A 22,029-nucleotide genomic window follows, 5' to 3' on the forward strand; every position below is an offset into this window, starting at 1 on the left:
CGCGGTGTGATGAGATGTGTTTGATGTACAATGCGCGGTGTGATGCTATGTGTTTGTTGTACAATGCGCAGTGTGATGGGACGTGTTTGTTGTTCCAGCAGGGGTGGGGAACCTTTTCCTTACTGAGCACCGAATAGTTTTTGCAAATACCTTTGCCAAGCTACTTCGACTATTGGCTGCCCATCGAAACGACGATTGCTGTCTTGGAAGCTTGGAGTTAGTTTATATTATCCTCTGTTTTATTGTTATTATTTTTCAAGGCATAATTGTTTTTTATGCATGAGAATTTATGGTTAAAAATACTGATCTGGTTGACACAGGGCCGCACGTTTTTAACAAACACCTTCATGTTATCCATTCATAACACATCATATAACGTGCGTGCCGATTGAACGTAGAGACTCCCTCGCATTGTCATAACTGACCGAGCTCACCACAATTAGACACGCAGGTTGAAAATATTCCGCCCTCGAGTACACGATCAGTGCAGCTAAGATCCTAGCAGTGACTGATAGATATTCTAGATTTGAAGCTTTCGTGACTGCAAGGATTCATACTGTTAGGTTTTTTTTGGTAAAGTCACGTAGGTAAAAAAAGGTAATTTCAATTATATATTTATTTATTTACTTATTTTCCCCCTATGTGACTTTACCGAAAAAAAAAAAACCTAACAGTATGATAGATATTGTTTGCGAGCCATTTCGAAGTGTTCGACCTCATGTAGCTGCAGGCCGTATGAAACGAAGTAGCGGACGTCAGGCTCCCCGCCGCTGCTGTGGAAGCGGGCGAGAGTGGTGCGCGATTCGAGTGGTGAGAAGTGGCGTGCGGTGGTGGTAGCGGTGGCGGTGGTGGCGACGGTGGTGGCGGTGCGTCGTTCCACTCACTATTTGAGAGAAGAACTTTGAGAAGGCGTTGTCTTTGCTCTCAGAGGGCTTTGCACCTCCTTCTGTTTTGTTGGCCACCTCCTTTGCCTGCTTAAGACGAAGACCCAACTTTGTACCACCATAAAACGAAATAATAGCCCATCAAACTCATTACGAATAAAATAAAATCCTCGAAGAGATTTCACCTTCAGGGTGCATTGTCCTTGAGTTGTGCGCCTTTTGGCGTCTTCTGATCCAACCCATATGAGACTAGGCTCTAAGGAAAGCTGTCTCGGGTGTGGACCAATCAACTTCAAGGACAGTGCACATTATCAGAGTTATGTTCTTTTGTTTGTATTATGACTGCAGGTATTGCGGTCTATGCAAACATGACTCCTTGCAAAAAGGTGTCAGTTTTGTTGCCAGATAGAAGGGTAAAGAACCAATTATCATATTTTTACTGGCAAATGAGGTCCCCATAGTGTAGATGCTTGCCCCGAGCTCTCATACTCTGATGGTGCATTGTCCTTGAGTTGTGCGCCTTTTGGCGTCTTCTGATCCAACCCATATGAGACTAGGCTCTAAGGAAAGCTGTCTCGGGTGTGGACCAATCAACTTCAAGGACAGTGCACATTATCAGAGTTATGTTCTTTTGTTTGTATTATGACTGCAGGTATTGCGGTCTATGCAAACATGACTCCTTGCAAAAAGGTGTCAGTTTTGTTGCCAGATAGAAGGGTAAAGAACCAATTATCATATTTTTACTGGCAAATGAGGTCCCCATAGTGTAGATGCTTGCCCCGAGCTCTCATACTCTGATGGTGCATTGTCCTTGAGTTGTGCGCCTTTTGGCGTCTTCTGATCCAACCCATATGAGACTAGGCTCTAAGGAAAGCTGTCTCGGGTGTGGACCAATCAACTTCAAGGACAGTGCACATTATCAGAGTTGTGTTCTTTTGTTTGTATTATGACTGCAGGTATTGCGGTCTATGCAAACATGACTCCTTGCAAAAAGGTGTCAGTTTTGTTGCCAGATAGAAGGGTAAAGAACCAATTATCATATTTTTACTGGCAAATGAGGTCCCCATAGTGTAGATGCTTGCCCCAAGCTCTCATACTCTGATGGTGCATTGTCCTTGAGTTGTGCGCCTTTTGGCGTCTTCTGATCCAACCCATATGAGACTAGGCTCTAAGGAAAGCTGTCTCGGGTATGGACCAATCAACTTCAAGGACAGTGCACATTATCAGAGTTATGTTCTTTTGTTTGTATTATGACTGCAGGTATTGCGGTCTATGCAAACATGACTCCTTGCAAAAAGGTGTCAGTTTTGTTGCCAGATAGAAGGGTAAAGAACCAATTATCATATTTTTACTGGCAAATGAGGTCCCCATAGTGTAGATGCTTGCCCCGAGCTCTCATACTCTGATGGTGCATTGTCCTTGAGTTGTGCGCCTTTTGGCGTCTTCTGATCCAACCCATATGAGACTAGGCTCTAAGGAAAGCTGTCTCGGGTGTGGACCAATCAACTTCAAGGACAGTGCACATTATCAGAGTTATGTTCTTTTGTTTGTATTATGACTGCAGGTATTGGGGTCTATGCAAACATGACTCCTTGCAAAAAGGTGTCAGTTTTGTTGCCAGATAGAAGGGTAAAGAACCAATTATCATATTTTTACTGGCAAATGAGGTCCCCATACAACAGACAGTACTTTAGTACATATCAGTACATATTCATATAATATTTAAAAATATTAAATTTAAATTAGTAATATATTTCTAACATGTAAACACAGACAAGGATATAACAAGTGACGTTATCATAAAGAATCGACAATTTAGCATCCTCTTTGTGATTTAGATTATAAAGTAACTGAGGGCGCTTTTGAAGCGATTGGAATTTCAGGTAATTTGGGGCTCCAAAAGAGAAGTGGCAGAGAACCATAGGATTAATGTTCCTTAGTACAGTGCAGTTTATGGTTGTAGGGTTATCTAAGAATGTGAGGGTTCTGGTCCTGAATAACCACTTTTGATAGCATGTGGGTGTGACGTTGCATTTCTCTCACCTGTGCTCCAGCCTTCTCTGCCTCACTGCCCGGCTCCACCTTCTTGGCCTGTCAGCACATTCATCGCAATTGTTTTACGACCTCGACTTTCCAAAGTCCAACTTACCTAAGCAAGACTGTTTCAATGACGGCGTAAGTGAGCGAGATTATTAATTCTAGTTGTGGTTGAGTAGTCCATTGTCATAGATGTGTGGGGTGTGTTGTCTGATTTTAATTATACAAGTCTTGAGTCATCCTTCTCCCCAGCAATACAATTAATCTTGGTTATTCACAATCACGCTTCGAGTTTTGAGAATCAATTATTTGGCTTGTTTTTTTACCATCTTGTGTGTATTGTTTAATTACAAATTTCCAGTCCAGTTCGTAGTTTTATTTCCTCCATTAGTCACATTAGTCACATTATAACATTAGAAAACCATTTTCATGAATTCTAAATAATAAATTCTCAAGTGCGCAATTTAACGCATGCAATATTAGCATACAAATAGATGTTAAGTGATGAATCGTTTTATCATGACACGTCTAATGTTCGTTTTTTTTCTTTCACAAGGAGGGGTATAGCACGGATGAGTCAATCCCACACAAAGCCTCCACTAGGCCCAATGTATAATAAAGGCAGTGGCCCTCACAGACCCTGCGCACTATTGTCACTTTCTCCTTGTCCAAACTCAGGGGCTTCACTGAGCCCTTAAGGCCCTAGATCTGCAGATAACCATCAGGATGTTCACTAACCATGTAATGGCTCATTTACCAAGTCCGAGTTTTACATCGACTATACGTGCATTCAATTGTCCACCTGGAAATGTTATTCTTTACATTTTTTGCAAATGACACGTAAATTATATGCTCATAATCAAGGTTTTTGGGTTAGATCGCGTAAGTATAAATGTGTCGGTGGGCTGAAGTAGTAACTATTTGGCGTTTTGTTTACATGGCAAATCCCTTACTGATTGTCCGTGTCGGGTGGTGAAGGGTTTTCGACACATTTATACTGACGCGATATAACCCACCTTTATTATGAATAATATTGGTTGCGAAAGACTACGTGTTAAACCAAATTATATGCTATTATTGCATTCATGCTAACGGTATGGACCAAACTTCGGCGATGAGAGAGAAAAAAGAAGAAACGATAAAATAGAGATGGTATTTAACAAAACAAATACATTGTGCTTGATTCGAATCGCTACTATTAATCGTGACAATTCATCAAATTGCTGAAAAGGTGGTGGGAGGCAAATTTGTCACATGCCCTGTTACCGTCAGTGTGAAGTCAGGGCATTGGTTTGGTGGGTTGCAGTGCATGGCGGTAATGTGAGTTGTTATCAGGTGATGTAACATGATGTAGTTGTGTCTTTGGCTGCTTAAGAGTTGTCCTTACCTCCGCTTTCGACTGCGTGTCCTTGCTGGGCTCATCAGTCTTCATGGACTGTGGGTACATTGGCAGGCTCAGTGAGGAGAAGAAGCATAAAAGGAGGCGCCAAATCTCATGTGTTCCTACAGCCAATGCCAAGATTCCATGAACTTTGTTCAAACTTCCATAACCACCGTGACCTCTGTGACAAAGTCACAGCCATAGTCACATTCGGTACGAAGCACCCTGTGTGCCGGTGAATGTCGAGGCCGGTGTCATGTGGACAGATATAGCGCCGGTTTTCGTTACCAGACGTCGGAAGAAATTGTTCACGGGATTCTGCTTGATCTCCGCCGTGGTGCTGGTCTCCACTTTCTCGCTCGTCTTTCCTCCGGCCTGCTCGCACAGACAACTCGCTTGGTCACACGCCTAAGCTCCGATTCTTCACTTTGGCAGAAAGGAAGTAACTGAATGGTGAAGAATGATTTAGGGTTCGTCCTCACCTCGGCTGCGACATCCGTCTTACTGTCCGGCTCTCCTTTCTTGGGCTGCTGACACAACCGCAAGGATTGTTTTAAAATCTCGGTTGGTTACGTCACACCTGAACATGCAGACGAACCTGTTCTCTTAACATAATTGCGGGGGGCTATTTGCAAATAGGAGGAAGATCACCCTTTTTAACGATAGTTATTATGAATCATAATTTCAACTTGTAATGCCCCGCACGGCATTCACACACTCTGGTGGTGTGCAGTGCTTGGCGATAATGCAAGTTAGTTATGGGTTGGTGTAACATGATGCAGTTGTGTCTTTGTCGGCTTAGGAATTGTCCTTACCTCCGCTTTCGACTGTGTGTCCTTGCTGGGTTCATCAGTCTTCATTGACTGTGGGTACATTGACAAGACATGGTGAGGAGGAGCTGTGTGTGTGTGTGTGCTGTGTGTGTGCTGTGTGTGTGTGTGTGCTGTGTGTGTGTGTGTGCTGTGTGTGTGATGTGAGTGCTGTGTGTGCTGTGTGTGTGTGCTGTGTGTGTGTGTCCTGTGTGTGTGCTGTGTGTGTGTGTGCTGTGTGCTGTGTGCTGTGTGTGTGTGTGCTGTGTGTGCTGTGTGCTGTGTGTGTGTGTGTGCTGTGTGTGTGCTGTGTGTGTGCTGTGTGTGTGCTGTGTGTGCTGTGTGTGTGTGTGTGTGCTGTGTGTGTGATGTGAGTGCTGTGTGTGCTGTGTGTGTGTGCTGTGTGTGTGTGTCCTGTGTGTGTGCTGTGTGTGTGTGTGTGCTGTGTGCTGTGTGTGTGCTGTGTGTGTGCTGTGTGTGTGCTGTGTGTGTGCTGTGTGTGTGTTGTGTGTGTGCTGTGTGTGGGGAGCGGTAGTGCAGCAGTTAGCATGCTGCACATTTGAACCCGGTGACCCGAGTTTGATTCCCGCTCATGGCCAATACCAGTTATGATTATGTGAACCAGTCCTTGGCCTCTCTTAGGTCGATTCAGCCTTAAATGAGTACCTGGTGTGGTGTCTAAAACATCACCACTGGGGAGACAAAGGCAGCTGGGAGTTGGGCTGGCCACCTATCCCCTTTGTATGCCGTGCCGGTCTTAATCGGTGCTCGCTAACAGCATTTGATCCAACAGTCTGTTTAAGGCTATATGGGAGATCTTTGTTTTTGGCGCTGTGTGTGGATACACCGGGAGACAGGGAGCCCGTGTGGGTGCTGAGGTGGCTATGCCTACAGCTACATCGTTGGCACAGTCATTCTTAGTCAAATTGGCAGCTGAGGTGTGGCAGTGCCCCATCTAGAATTAGCTTATGAAAATCAAATCAAATGTTTAACATCCACATAAATTAAAACCAAGTGGCTAATCTAAGTCATTTTGCATTAAAAAATATATTTTTAAACATATGACCACGCTGCTATCAGCACATTTTTTTTACGTAATAAAATAGGCGCCAAATCTAGCGTGTTCTTACGGCCAATGCTAAGATTCCACGAACTTTGTACAAATTCACGACTTCCGTAACCACCGTGACCTCCGTGACAAAGTCACAGCCATGGTCACGTGCGGTATGAAGCAGCCTGTGGGCCAGTGCAGGGAATGCCGAGGCCGGTGTCATGTGGGGAGACGTAGCGCCGGTTTCGTTACCAGCCGTCGGAAGAAATTGTTGACTGGATTCTGCTTGGTCTCCGCCGTGGTGCTGCTCTCCACTTTCTCGCTCGTATTGCCTCCGGCCTGCTCGCACAGACGACCCGCTCGGTCACACGCCTAAGCTCTGTCTCTTTACTGTGGCAGAAATAAAGTAAATGAATGGTAATGACGGATTTAGGGTTAGACCTCACCTCGGCTGCGACGTCTGCTTTTCTGCCCGGCTCCTCCTTTTTGGGCTGCTGACACAAGCGCAAGGATTGCGTTACAATCTCAGTTTGGCTACTTCACACCTAAATATACAGACGAATATCTTCTCTAAAACACAATTGCGGGGGCTATTTGCAAATCGTGGGAAGATTACCCCTTTTAAAAAATAGTTATAATCCGCACCTCCGATTAGTATAGTTGGCTACATACGGTGCAAAAGAAGTTCAACATACGTACATACAATGAATCATAATTTCAATTTGTAAAGCACCGCACAGTCATCCGCTCACTCTCGAAGAGAGAGACGGCTCTCCCCCCCCACCCACCCCAGCCCAGCTCTGTGGTCCTCTACACATTGAGGCGTTATTTATTTATCAGCCAATTCATTAATTGGCTAATTCATTATATTGTCCGATAATTATCGGTAGTTATTGGCCAATTAATGAATACTTACATGGAGATCGATTGTGCAAAATTACTAAACATTTTCATATTTCAAATGGACACCCGAAGGTTGCAACTGGTAATAGGATTTACGAAATTATAACTCCGTGTGTGTATTTTATGGTGATTTTAAGGGGTGACACTGAACATTTCCATATCCTGGCCACATCTTATAGCCGATGCCCTGATGGTCACCCATCCAAGTACAAACCAGGCTCAAATCTGCTTAGGTTCCGACATTTGACGGGATCCGGCACATTCCGGATGTTTTTGATCGTAGTCATCGTCACCATCGTCATAATTTAACATTCATATCACGCTCAATACAACACAATTCTAACATGAAGATGGTGCACAGCGAATTAATCTGTCAGTGGTTGAGTTCACGAGCGTATGACGTCAGCGTACAGGAGGCTTGCCGTTACCTGACACTCCAGCAGCAGTGTTTGCAAAGTTGTGCACATTGTGGCGTCGTGGTGTCATGTGAGATCACGAGTTTGTGGCGATGGTGGCATTTAGACATCGTGGCCTCACCTCAGCCTTGGCCTGCTTCTCCTTGGCAGAATTGTCGTCCTTTGTGGAGCTGTCGTCCTTGATGGACTGTGGACACATCGACAGGGTGTGTGAGGGGATGCTATTGTGCCGGTGTGCTTTGGAATGGACATGTATTGTATGAATATTTAATGTTACATTATTTAAAAGGGACATAAGCAATCCCAGCTGGGAGCAAGACCAGCTGTGCTTGTATCTGAAGTAGTACGCGGGCATCGGAAGTTGCCCATCGCCTTCCCTCCACCAGTGTAACATATGAATGTGTTGCTTATATCAGAACAGTGATTACATCAGGTGTGCTCGTATCCAGCTTTCACTGTTTATAATTGCGTTGCGTTATTTTTTTCCTCGCCGAAAAAATCTTTCTGCGAGTCTTGTTCACACAATGGGAGCGTCTAGTCTTTGCCGTATTTGTTTCCATCTCAGGGTTGCGGACAAATCTCTTGCAAAAAAAAAGAGGTCCCTCAATTGAGTCGGTACCCTCATTATGAATACGGGTCGTTATTCCGCCAATCGGTCCTTCTAAGGAGATGGTCTCGGTGGTGGTTTGAGAAGCGGGGTGCAAAAGCATGAGGGGAGCCGTGGGGTTCTTGTTACCAGCTCTCGGAAGAACTTGCTGACGGGATTCTGCTTGGTCTCCGCCGTGGTGCTACTCTCCACTTTCTCGCTCGTATTCCCTCCGGCCTGCTCGCACAGACGACCCGCTCAGTAACACGCCTGAGCTCTGTCTCTTTACTGTGGCAGAAAGGAAGTAAATGAATGGTAACGACTGATTTAGGGTTAGGCCTCACCTCGGCTGCGACGTCTGCCTTTCTGCCCGGCTCCTCTTTTTTGGGCTGCTGACACAAGCGCAAGGATTGCTTTAAAATCTCAGTTTGTCTACTTCACACCTAAATATACAGACGAATATCTTCTCTTAACACAATTGCGGGGGATATTTGCAAATCGTGGGAAGATTACCCCTTTTAAAAAATAGTTATAATCCGCACCTCCGATTAGTACAGTTGGCTACGTACGGTGCAAAAGAAGTTCATCATACGTACATACAATGAATCATAATTTCCACTTGTAAAGCACCGCACAGTTATTCGCTAACTCTCGAAGAGAGAGAGGGCTCTCCCCCCCCACCCACCCCAGCCCAGCTCTGTGGTCCTCTACACATTGAGGTGTTATTTATTTATCGGCCAATTCATTTATTGGCTAATTCATTATATTGGCCGATAATTATCGATAATTATCAGCCAATTAATGAATACTTACATGGAGATCGATTGTGCAAAATTACTAAACATTTTCATATTTTCAAATGGACACCCGAAGGTTGCAACTGGTAATAGGATTTACGAAATTATAACTCCGTGTGTGTATTTTATGGTGATTTTAAGGGGTGATACTGAACATTTCCATATCCTGGCCACATCTTATAGCCGATGCCCTGACGGTCACCCATCCAAGTACAAACCAGGCTCAAATCTGCTTAGGTTCCGACATTTGACGGGATCCGGCACATTCCGGATGTTTTTGATCGTAGTCATCGTCACCATCGTCATAATTTAACATTCATATCACGCTCAATACAACACAATTCTAACATGAAGATGGTGCACAGCGAATTAATCTGTCAGTGGTTGAGTTCACGAGCGTATGACGTCAGCGTACAGGAGGCTTGCCTTTACCTGACACTCCAGCAGCAGTGTTTGCAAAGTTGTGCACATTGTGGCGTCGTGGTGTCATGTGAGATCACGAGTTTGTGGCGATGGTGGCATTTAGACATCGGGGCCTCACCTCAGCCTTGGCCTGCTTCTCCTTGGCAGAATTGTCGTCCTTTGTGGAGCTGTCGTCCTTGATGGACTGTGGACACATCGACAGGGTGTGTGAGGGGATGCTATTGTGCCGGTGTGCTTTGGAATGGACATGTATTGTATGAATATTTAATGTTACATTATTTAAAAGGGACATAAGCAACCCCAGCTGGGAGCAAGACCAGCTGTGCTTGTATCTGAAGTAGTACGCGGGCATCGGAAGTTGCCCATCGCCTTCCCTCCACCAGTGTAATATATGAATGTGTTGCTTATATCAGAACAGTGATTACATCAGGTGTGCTCGTATCCAGCTTTCACTGTTTATAATTGCGTTGCGTTATTTTTTTCCTCGCCGAAAAAATCTTTCTGCGAGTCTTGTTCACACAATGGGAGCGTCTAGTTTTTGCCGTATTTGTTTCCATCTCAGGGTTGCGGACAAATCTCTTGCAAAAAAAAAAGAGGTCCCTCAATTGAGTCGGTACCCTCATTATGAATACGGGTCGTTATTCCGCCAATCGGTCCTTCTAAGGAGATGGTCTCGGTGGTGGTTTGAGAAGCGGGGTGCAAAAGCATGAGGGGAGCCGTGGGGTTCTTGTTACCAGCTCTCGGAAGAACTTGCTGACGGGATTCTGCTTGGTCTCCGCCGTGGTGCTGCTCTCCACTTTCTCGCTCGTATTCCCTCCGGCCTGCTCGCACAGACGACCCGCTCAGTAACACGCCTAAGCTCTGTCTCTTTACTGTGGCAGAAATAAAGTAAATGAATGGTAACGACTGATTTAGGGTTAGGCCTCACCTCGGCTGCGACGTCTGCCTTTCTGCCCGGCTCCTCTTTTTTGGGCTGCTGACACAAGCGCAAGGATTGCATTACAATCTCAGTTTGGCTACTTCACACCTAAATATACAGACGAATATCTTCTCTTAACACAATTGCGGGGGATATTTGCAAATCGTGGGACGATTACCCCTTTTAAAAAATAGTTATAATCCGCACCTCCGATTAGTACAGTTGGCTACGTACGGTGCAAAAGAAGTTCAACATACGTACATACAATGAATAATAATTTCCACTTGTAAAGCACCGCACAGTTATTCGCTAACTCTCGAAGAGAGAGAGGGCTCTCCCCCCCCACCCACCCCAGCCCAGCTCTGTGGTCCTCTACACATTGAGGTGTTATTTATTTATCGGCCAATTCATTTATTGGCTAATTCATTATATTGGCCGATAATTATCGATAATTATCGGCCAATTAATGAATACTTACATGGAGATCGATTGTGCAAAATTACTAAACATTTTCATATTTTCATATGGACACCCGAAGGTTGCAACTGGTAATAGGATTTACGAAATTATAACTCCGTGTGTGTATTTTATGGTGATTTTAAGGGGTGACACTGAACATTTCCATATCCTGGCCACATCTTATAGCCGACGCCCTGGCGGTCACCCATCCAAGTACAAACCAGGCTCAAATCTGCTTAGGTTCCGAGATTTGACGGGATCCGGCACATTCAGGGTGTTTTTGATCGTAGTTATCGTCACCATTGTCGTAATTTAACATTCATATCACGCTCAACACAACACAAGTCTAACATGAAGATGGTGCACAGCGAATTAATCTGTCAGCGGTTGAGTTCACGAGCGTATGACGTCAGTGTACAAGAAGCTTGCCTTTACCTGACACTCCAGCAGCAGTGTTTGCAAAGTTATGCACATTGTGGCGTCGTGGTGCCATGTGAGATCACGAGTTTGTGGCGATGGTGGCATTTAGACATCGTGGCCTCACCTCAGCCTTGGCCTGCTTCTCCTTGGCAGAATTGTCGTCCTTTGTGGAGCTGTCGTCCTTGATGGACTGTGGACACATCGACAGGGTGTGTGAGAGGATGCTCTTGTTCCAGTGTGCTTTGGAATGGACATGTATTGTATGAATATTTAATGTTACATTATTTATTTTTAATACCGTGAAAAAAAAGGGACATAAGCAACCCCCGCTGGGAGCAAGACCAGCTGTGCTTGTATCTGAAGTAGTGCGCGGGCATCGGAAGTTGCCCATCGTCTTCCCTCCACCAGTGTAACATATGAATGTGTTGCTTATATCAGAACAGTGTTTACATCAGGTGTGCTCGTATCCAGCTTCCACTGTTTATAATTGCGTTGCGTTATTTTTTTCCTCGCCGAAAAAAGCTTTCTGCGAGTCTTGTTCACACAATGGGAGCGTCTAGTCTTTGCCGTATTTGTTTCCATCTCAGGGTTGCGGACAAATCTCTTGCAAAAAAAAAAAGAGGTCCCTCAATTGAGTCGGTACCCTCATTACGAATACGGGTCGTTATTCTGCCAAGCGGTCCTTCTAAGGAGATGGTGTCGGTGGTGGTTTGAGAACCGGGGTGCAAAAGCACGAGGAGAGCCATGGGGGGCCTTGTTACCAGCTCTCGGAAGAACTTGCTGACGGGATTCTCCTTGGCCTCTGCGGAGGTTCGGCTCTCAACTGTCTCGCTCTTCTCACTCTTCTCCCCCTTCTGCGGAGGCCAACAAAGCAAAGTTCCCCCCTGCTTTAGCCTTCCTTAAGCACTGTGGGGACCAACATCGATGCACTGAGCAGTGGCCTGTTAAAGCCGGCACAGCTCACAAGGTGTTGGTGTGACCAGGCTCATGGCGTCGCTTCCTTCATCTCTCCACTTCTGAAGGTTGACCACAGGCACTCACTTTGTATGCCTTCAGAAGGCCCAATACGGGCTCAGATAGCATTATCCACTAGCAGTGCTCATGGCCACGGATATACAGTGCAACAGTCACCAATAGCAGAGATCCCAACATTTACGAATTGTACATTTTGTATCACACGCTTGGAATTAGACCGAGACAGAACGACCAACACGTAAACCGGAGAACATACGCAAATTGGAGACATCATATTGACTTCAAAAAAGTAAGCGGACTTGTGCAGGACATGTCGTTAAGAGTGATGATGATGATGATGGGCGGTGGACAACTCTCATGATGAAGTGGCAGCCAAAGGAGTGATCATGCCCAAGAGGACTTCCTCTGAGGAGATGGACTGATGACATGAGCTCATGGTTCAAGAGTTAGATGCCGTTGTTGCATCAAGCAACAATGAGGGATGGTGACAGCTTGTGAAGGCCTTCATCCAGCAGTAAAGCCAGCTGAGCTATCAGCTGATTGTTCAGAAGCGAACTGACCACACATGGAAGATTATTGTTTTTTTTTACCCTTTTATTCTTGCAACAAAACTGACACCTTTTTTACGAGGAGTCATGTTTGCATAGACCACAATACCTGCAGTCGGAATGCAAACAAAAAACATAACTCTGATAATGTATGCACTGTCCTTTAAGTTGATTAGTCCACACCCGAGACAGCTTTCCTTAGAGCCTAGTCTCACATGGTGTTGGACCAGATGACGCCAAAAGGCGCAGGTCTATGCAAACATGACTCCTCGTAAAAAAGGTGTCAGTTTTGTTGCCAGATAAAAGGGTAAAAAATACAATTATCATATTTTTTACTGGCAAATGAGGTTCCAATGGTGTAAACACACAAGGAAGCTCAACAAAGTGACTTATTGCGTGTAGGGTTACATCGTCAAGTCATTTAGAATACAACAGAATATTATTACAACAACAAAAACATATACGACAAATCTACAGACCTTATTTTACAATAATTTAATACGAATTCGAATATGGCTAAGAAAAGAAAGCGAAGTAGCTGAGAAATGGATTGTAATTTACCGAAAGGGAAAGTAACCAGATGTCATGAATTCTAAACAAATTGGCTTAAGGCAAAGGGAAAACAGGGAACAAACACACCGTCGAATGAAAAGCATTCACAACGACCAGATGACGCCTTTTGGCGTCATCTGGTCCAACCCATATGAGACTAGGCTCGAAGGAAAGCTGTCTCGGGTGTGGACCAATCAACTTCAAGGACAGTGCACATTATCAGAGTTATGTCTTTTGTTTGTATTTATGACTGCAGGTATTGCGGTCTATGCAAACATGACTCCTTGCAAAAAGGTGTCAGTTTTGTTGCCAGATAGAAGGGTAAAGAACCAATTATCATATTTTTACTGGCAAATGAGGTCCCCATAGTGTAGCATTCACAACGGCTTTCGTCAAGCTTACTCACCAACATTTTCTCCAAGCTCAGCTTCTGGTCACTATTAACTTTAGGCAGTGATGGAGATACAACGTAGCGCACGGACTCAAGAAGCACCAGTCGAACATGATGCCAAACCGAAATCAGTAATTAGCGCGTGCTCGGTACGGTGAGAATGAGTACCCACCTCGGCTTTAGGCGGCTCCTCCTTGCTGGGATCGTCCTCCTTCTTGGACTGCGGAAACAGTGTGCGTTGAGAGTGGGTCTGAGTGGTGGTCAAGTGTTAGTAAAGCTGTTCGGAGATAGACTGGGTGGAGATCTACGTGTTGGTGAGATGTTGAAAAGTGGTCTGAGGTGTGACCAAGTGTTGGTGAGATGTTAAGATCAATGAATGATGGTGTCAAGATGTTGAGAGACGGTTTGAGTGATGGTCCCTGTGACCGAGATGTTGAGAGACAGTTTGAGCGGTGGTCTACGAGGTGGTGAGTCATTGCGGGAAGGATTGAGTGGCAGTCAGTGTGGCAGTGAGGCGGTGAGCAGGCATGAGATGTATGTGGTGGAGAAGTACGGACTCGGTCACCATTTGCGTGAAGAACTTTCTCAAGGGGTTCTCCTTGCTGTCGGCAGAGGCGGTGCTCACCACGTCCTTCTCGCTCGCTTTCTCTTCTGCCTGCTCAACCAAGACACGCAACCACATCGGCAACTCCACGTTACTCCTCAAACTCGTACATTTCATGGGGCAGAGTCAATTCCACTGGCAGTCCGTGGTTTGCCGAGCTACGGCTCGTGGAGAGATGAGGCTTTTGCGAGATGTAAAGAGACACAAAATACCGAGACAAAAGGGAGATAAACAAGAGGCAGAGATGGGAATGCTGGAGGCACCAGGTACGGATTAGAGGGCGCGTGGACAGATGTTATGACCAGGGCCGGATTACGACACGCTGGGGCCCTGGTGAAAAAAAAAATAGTCTAGCTTAGCACGGATGGCTACGTACGGTGCAAAAGAAGTTCAACATACATACACACAAATGCCACATTCTCCGGCTTATAAGACGGAAAGGAAAGCCGCATCCCATAATTTTGCTTTAAAATACATCGGCGGGGTGTTGGGGGCGGGAGTAGAAAGTGCTTGTATTGTAATCTGGAGAATACGGTACACTGTATTTATACCAGCAAGTGCCGCCGTCTGCAAAACGTAATTTCTGTTCACTGCCGGCGAGTTCTTTGTGTCCCAGAACACCGGCGCCTCGGCACGGAACCGCAGAGAGGCCTTGCTCAACGGCGTGAGGCGCACTGGTGGGCGGTGTTAGGGGTTCCTAATCTCACACCTCCACGTCTCGAAGCGAGCGGAGGGGGTGGGGAGGTTGCGGGGTTGGTGGAGTGGCATTGATTAGAGCCGTTTGAACAACGTGCAGAATAACAGAGGAAATGCGGATGAAGCAGTTGAATTCCCGGCGTCCCAAGTTTCCCAGCATTTGCCAGATGTGCCTGCGTGTTCTAGATTTGAAGCTTTCGTGACTGCAAGGATTCATACTCTTAGTTCTTTCAGTAAAGTCACGTAGGTAAAAAATGAAATTAAAATTAATAAAAATAAAATAATAAAATCACGACGTCACAGCCAGATTTGCTGCTTGATGCAGCAAATCTGGCTGATGACGGAGACTTGTGTTGCCTCCGAAACGTCGTGATTTTATTATTTTATTAATTTTAATTTTATTTTTTACCTACGTGACTTTACCGAAAGAACTAAGAAGGTAACCGAAAAGGCATGCACGATCTTATAGATATAAAAAAAAATATTATAATTAGGCATTTGACAGTTGACGTTCACCAACCTGCACTGACATGATTGGTGGGTGTGGGGAGGCCCTAATCCAGCAGTGGATTGATAAATGCACATGTAGCCATTCATCCTGAAACCCAGTGCCCTTTCCCAGAGATTCAACGTGTTGTCATGATTCAGAATCAATGTGTTTCGTCCATTTATAGTATAATTTGGAATGTTTTGTTAGATGCATTTGCATATGTGTCAGGCGACAATGCAATATTGTTTATTTACATATTTTTTTTTACCAGGTAAGGCCCACTGAGCTATATAGCTCTTTTTTTCAGAAGCGACCTGGCCACAAATGATAGCTCAACGAAGTGGCTTATCATGTGGAAATGTAAAGCAACCATATACTCTAAATGTATATTTCTAAATCTAGGGGGAGAACACCGGAGGACCTGGAGAAAAATCCATGCGGCCACGGGGAGAACACACAAACTCCAAATATACATATTCTTGGTTCTTTCAGTAAAGTCACGTAGAAGGGAAATAATAAAATAATATAAATATAAAACAATAAAAATTATCACGACGTTTCGACTGCAACACAAGCAATCATCATCAGGTGTGAAATCCACAGCAATCATCATCAGGTGTGAAATCCACAGCAATAAAATTGGATTTCACACCTGATGACGATTGCTTGTGTTGCAGTCGAAACGTCGTGAGAATTTTTATTGTTTTATATTTATATTATTTTATTGTTTCCCTTCTACGTGACTTTACCGAAAGAACCAAGAATATGAATCCCTGCAGTCACGAAAGCTTTAAATCCAAATATACAGGCAAGGGAGTTAACGCCTCACCACCACGTGTGTATAAGGCGCAGCAGAACGAACAATGAGCTTCAGAGTGCCATATGCATGATTCGATTCATGTATTGAGAGTGTAAATATTGCATTTAATCAATTAAATGAGTCGTCATTACGTGCTTTATAATGCCCTTTACGAAGGAAACCCTCACTGAATCTTAACACTATTTTTTAAGAGGGTCCTGCTTTGGAATATTTGGCAAATTATATCCATCTTCTTGGTTCTTTCGGTAAAGTCACGTAGAATGGAAATAATAAAGGAATAAAATTAAAACATAATAAAAAAGGAAAAATGTTTTATTATATTATTTTATTTTATTATGTTTTAGTTTTATTATTTTATTATTTCCATTCTACGTGACTTTACCGAAAGAACCAAGAAGATGAATCCCTGCAGTCACAAAAGCTTTAAATCGAAAATTATATTAAGTGAGTGTTCGGCTGGCGGGAGGGAATCGGAATACCTGGTTAAAATACACACACACACACGCTCACAACTCCCACACAGATAGATTCAGGAACACATGTCTGCATTGCCACATCCTGGCTACCTCTAAGTAATAAAGTCATTTCATGGAAACATCATTTATTTGTTTGGCTTTGTTCTTTCGAGACTGAAGGAGATTGATGAACGTTGAAAGGTAAAGAGAAGGCGGTGGCAGGTGGAGGCCGGGGTTTGAGAAATGCCGGAGTAAATAATTGTGCGGGCAAAGTACCTCTTCCAGGGGGCATTTCACCTTCTTTTCTTATTTATTTCCTGATTAAATAATAGTATTTTAGAAAATCGAAAAAGAAAACGCACCCCCTCGCACAACAGGAAATAAAATATCACTCGCGGGAGCTTGCAGTAGTTTTTTTTTCTAAAGGCCAAAAGCATTCAATTTTTCCACAATAGCTATTTGGAATTTGAAATATATACTCTTTTACATATATATATACGCGAATGCTTTCATGGTAGGCAACAGGCAAAGCCGGTATAAGTGGTATTTTGTGCAAAGGTTACAAACTCAAGATGCCTCGAACACCGGGAGTCACGACCCTGTGTGCATGAGTGCAGACGATCATGACGACGATATTACATTTTTCCAACGCGGAATTAGACTGTTTGTAAATTGATCTTCTTTCGCACCATACATAGCCAACTGTGCCAATGGGAAGTTTGATCAGCACGGAGAATTTGACTTTGAACAAACATCGCAATATAGGACCCCAGAGCTTGGGAAATTGTTGCCGCTGGTTTCAGGCCGCCCTCCCGCGTGTCTCTGGTTTCCCCGCGAAAGCTGTGCACGTTACAAATTCCACGGCGTTTTGAGAAGACTAAACACACATAATTAGCATTGTTGACGTCTTCCTCCACTAATATCACACACTATCCTCTTTTCCAGTTAAATACTTCGTCAAATATAAACAACACCTCATTTATGAAATGCAGTAATTAACACTCTCTATATTATGATCGTATAGCGACTCCGAAGTCAGTGTCTGACATTAGACCTTAATTATGACTTCACCAGTTATTCACTGTATACGATCACTACAGCAACAACCGTTCCATTATTGTCATCTGATAGGGTTTGGCGGCGCCTTTCTCGATCGTAACTTTTTTATTAATTCCAGCGACAAACAAAGAAAGGGAGTTGCACTGCAGGCGTGGAGTGGAAGAGGTCATGCGGCAGTTTGACCTCCGCTCACCTCTCCCCCCGCCCGCCACCCCCTATTGCTCAGAACACGTCCGCAACCCAAAGAATCACTCCCCCGCATGAGTCTTTGTGGGTTAGTGAGCAGCCGCGTCGTCACATCCGCAGGGGCCCGGTCTAAGCTGATGAGATGTACACTTCCCGTGCTGCCGCTGCGAAAATCCTCCGTGATTGTACGGGAGGCCGAGCAAACAAACCCAAGCGGGCAGCCGCTTCCTCGTCAATCCTAACGAAGCGTTAAATTTATTTTACACTTTTATTTATTTTAATTCGTCCACAATATTCTCATTAATGTTCTGTGATTTGAAGAAAGAAAGAAAAAATGATGACAGTGCCCCGTTTTTTCGCGTGGGACTTTTTCTCGCGGGGAGTTCGTGCCGCAGTGCGGCGTCGGAAGCCAAAGGGGGCGAGGTGACGGGTCCGCGTGCCGCTCGTCAAAAGAAGAAAACAAATGTTGACGCTCGGCGATGCGTGGCGTGCACGCCGTCGTCGCAATTGCTGACCCTCAAAATGGCCCTCTTCGCGCAAATTTGTGCCGGCCCGCATGCTCGCGTGCATTCGTTCGTACGCTCGTCTAGAAATCGTCTTATTACCCAGCGGCAGATTTGGCCGAGATGCCATCGTGGCTCAGGACATGAGGTTCTTGCCCACGGATAGATAGGTGGCATTACTCATTTGTTTTGCAATTTATTTGGGGAGTAATTTCCAATTTTTGTGGATTTTGGCGATGGCCCAAGTACACAGCGGTCCATATTTTGTGAAATATCTCACGGAGATCTAAATCAGCTACGCGACGTGCAGTGGAGTTTCATGGGTGGCACGATTACTAGGTGACCCACTGAACTCTTGCATCTGGCGTGGTGGTAGTCAACATAACCAGCGTAGCTATCGGGCCACACCGAATAAATGCATTTGACTATCCACTGGTGTGTAAAAGGCAGGCGCCTATGGTTATTAATGTGCCATTTCATTGGCAGACTGTGTGGCGTTATCTTGGTGTGTTCTGGGACTGTTTTGTTGTTGTTTTGTGCCTTGCCCAAGCTTGATAATTCGGACTTAAATAAAAAAAGATGTCAGTGAGTTGCTTACTCTTTTCTCTCTTTTGCATTGTTTGCTGTTGTAACTTGCTGACCCGCCCATATCGGACATCTGCAAAAAAGAGCTTCATAGCTCATCGGATTCCTCCTCCAGCAGTCTAAGTAAAATATTACGACTACCATTTGATTGTCGGCGGGCGAGAGGGGGAGTTTTTATCTTGGGAATTAATTTCAACGCGTTTTTGCGAGGTTCCACCGCCGAGTTGCTCGCCCAGATCACACGCACTGCTCGCACAACTCGCACAACTCGGTACTGTACTCACAAAGCAATTAGGGCTGTCATCGCTGCACAGTGTTGCGCTGCGACAATTTACGCCGTAATGACTCAATTATTGCTCGGGTGTTTGTGAAATGCATTGCAAAGATTAGCCAGAAAACTGCCACGGATGGGGCCGATTCGGCTACTCTCCATTACGGAAGATCATAACCGCGTGACATTCCGTTGACGCTGTAATGGTTAGCAATCGGGACTTGCAAATCAGAGATCGGCGGTTTGATTCGATCTCCCGGCGTCGTATTTTAAACAATGGGGGAAAGTGTCTTAAATCCCCATCCACCTCTCCCCGTCTCTGTCCACCGAGCATTATACACGGGCACTACCACAGTCAGCTGGCCGGCAGGTCACGGACGGTGGGGCAAAGCGTGGGTACACTCCCCCCTTCACCTCTTCAAAAATGTCTGGCCTGCATGGAGGAGTAGGCCAAAAATGTCCCTCTGGAGCTCCCTCTAAAGACGGTCCTTTCGACAGCAGCGGTGTGTGCAAGCAATTGCAGGGCTGTGCCCTTTACCCCTCTTCTGTTCTCTCGACGCATCCAATTCAACGCACAGAGTCAAACACTTTCCCACTTAGCCAGAGAGACTTCTGCATTGGGGCAATTAGCAAGAACCTTTGTTAAGGCTGGTGCGGCGCACAAGGCAATCCCAGGTCAGGTTACGATATAAATAAGAAAAACAAATGGACACACATATGTGCTGACAAAAGATACCATCTCATAAACTGTTGTGGCAAGTTTTGTTAGCGAGCGCCTGTTTAGGTTGGCACATGTGGTGGTGTCTGAGCACCACACGGGGCTGCCTTTGTCTCCCCTGTGCTGGTGTTTACACCTAGTTAAGGTGGATTCGGCCTAGGTGAGGCGCAGGACCGATCAGATATCCTTCACCACTCATGTGAGCCATGGCCGGGAATCAAACCCCTTTTGCGGGGCTCAGCGCAATTCGCGAACCACTTTGTCACCACTCCCCCCACACACACACACACCTCTGTATATGAGTAAGCCCAGGCTGGGAATTGAACTCAGTTTGCCTACTTAACAGTGCAGTGTGCCAATCAGTGTGCTTTCGAGTGTGCTTACCACTGCTGCTCAGTATGCACACGCACACGCACGTACACAAGTTTGCACATTCCCGTACGTACGTAGGTACAAATGTGCTTACATATATAAACCATAATGTTTGCTTATTTCTGGAACAATTTATCTACCTCCCCACAATGGACTTTATTGCAAAATAATTCCTGAATCTGCAAAAATACGCAGGCTTATGAATGCTGTCAGAGCACACCGCTTGAATGCTCCCATATGGGCGGCAGTGTGGATTTAATAAGGGCCATGATAATGATAAGTGGACATGACTTGCAGTCCAATATTAAAACGCTCTGTGTTTCTGCGAAAGCCTGGAATATCATCAGCGACGAAGCCCAAAAGCGGCCAACCGTCATTTACAAGAACAATGAAGAAGAGCCGTGCATATGCATGGCTTCCGCAACGCGTTCCAACGTGCATTTGTCCTCGGAAGTACTTAACGCGATGCCATCGCCTCTTGATTAATGCAACAACGACAGCAACAATTGCATAAATAACACTGCCTTCTAAAATAAAATACAAAGTATATAGTAGACTGACGTTTTGGGAACTGGCCTTTCTTCAGAGCACACAGAGTAGGCCAGAGAGATAGAGTGCTGTGAAGAAGGGTCATTATTGCCTGAAATGTTGCCTTTTTCTTTTTTGTCAGCTCACAGCGTTATTAACAAATGTGATGAGTTTTTTGTTGTTAATTGTGCTTGTCCACCACTGCCAACGCAGCAGCAGCATCGAGAGGTATCATGACCCCCCTGGACAGAGTGAACGCAAATACCGCTTTCATCCTTCATCGAAAAGCATTCAAAGAACAATGCTTTCTGCTTCCAGGTACTGCCCCACCTGCAATAGGCAGCAGATAAAAAAAAATCCTCAACAGGGACTTAAACTAACTTTCTCCGACAGCGTTTAATTTGTATCGGCCCGAAGCAGCCTTTGGCGGTGAGGCTTTGCTTCGGGGCAGCACGTGGCCCTGATGAGTAATTTCGTTTATGGGCGCCCCGCAATTGGCTTTCCCTAATTATTGGATGAAAAGGCCTTGCAGTACTGCAAAGGAACAGAGCGTTATTGTTGCCTCTGTGAGTGTGTGTGTGCGCTGGTGTGTGCGTGTGTTTGTTTCTTGTGTGTGTGTTTCTTATGTATCCCCGTGAGAGTGGCTGCGTGATTAGGACACCGCGCTCTGATTTCAACGAACCGAATTCAATTCCTGGCACGACGCATAACAAAAGTTTTTTTCTGAAATATAGAATCTGAATTTGCTCTGGGCCTCCGTTGGGTCAACTCAGCCGAAAATAAGTAATGCATCTGCTTAGGGCTGGATTAAGGTTGATGGGGGCCCGGGACTGTAACAGAGCTTTTGAGGATTTTAACTGTCTCTTAAACTTATTACGTTTATAGAGTTTTACCACCACGCATACTCGATGCCAAACACCTCATGGTTATTCCTCACCTCCGATTAGTACGGTTGGCTATGTATGGTGCGAAAGAAGTTCAACATACATATATGCTTATTTCAATTATTGTGTTTAAATGTGATATATCAAGGCACATTACTGGTAAAATTACACATGGTGACGTTACACGGCCTAATTACCAAAATACATATATAGGCTGCATTACAGTGCTAGAGTAGTACATTTCAAACTAAACGAATTGATTTTACCAGGTAAGGCTCACTGAGCCATATAACTCTTTTTCAGAAGC

General features: G+C 44.9%; 1 protein-coding gene across 11 annotated transcripts in view; it reads right to left on the reverse strand.

The window, feature by feature from the left end:
• LOC133350869 (neurofilament heavy polypeptide-like) overlaps positions 1–22,029 on the reverse strand; it is an 86,458-nt gene that overhangs the window by 23,283 nt on the left and 41,146 nt on the right. For 3 of the 11 annotated variants that reach the window (XM_061565683.1, XM_061565685.1, XM_061565677.1), the window contains 18 exons: positions 14,117–14,206; positions 13,724–13,771; positions 11,847–11,939; positions 11,210–11,275; positions 10,216–10,263; positions 10,022–10,108; positions 9,406–9,471; positions 8,412–8,459; positions 8,218–8,304; positions 7,603–7,668; positions 6,609–6,656; positions 6,415–6,501; positions 5,118–5,165; positions 4,785–4,832; positions 4,591–4,677; positions 4,309–4,356; positions 2,928–2,975; positions 885–974 (listed from right to left, as the gene is read on the reverse strand). In XM_061565683.1, coding sequence (XP_061421667.1) covers positions 885–974; positions 2,928–2,975; positions 4,309–4,356; positions 4,591–4,677; positions 4,785–4,832; positions 5,118–5,165; positions 6,415–6,501; positions 6,609–6,656; positions 7,603–7,668; positions 8,218–8,304; positions 8,412–8,459; positions 9,406–9,471; positions 10,022–10,108; positions 10,216–10,263; positions 11,210–11,275; positions 11,847–11,939; positions 13,724–13,771; positions 14,117–14,206 — 1,203 coding nt within the window. The remainder of the gene's footprint in view (positions 1–884; positions 975–2,927; positions 2,976–4,308; positions 4,357–4,590; positions 4,678–4,784; positions 4,833–5,117; positions 5,166–6,414; positions 6,502–6,608; positions 6,657–7,602; positions 7,669–8,217; positions 8,305–8,411; positions 8,460–9,405; positions 9,472–10,021; positions 10,109–10,215; positions 10,264–11,209; positions 11,276–11,846; positions 11,940–13,723; positions 13,772–14,116; positions 14,207–22,029) is intronic. The other 8 variants (XM_061565684.1, XM_061565682.1, XM_061565680.1 and 5 more) reach the window with 8 other exon arrangements.

The sequence above is a fragment of the Lethenteron reissneri genome, chromosome 35, assembly GCF_015708825.2.
Source record: "Lethenteron reissneri isolate LAM-NWPU_2019-01 chromosome 35, ASM1570882v1, whole genome shotgun sequence".
Lineage (NCBI taxonomy): Eukaryota > Metazoa > Chordata > Hyperoartia > Petromyzontiformes > Petromyzontidae > Lethenteron > Lethenteron reissneri.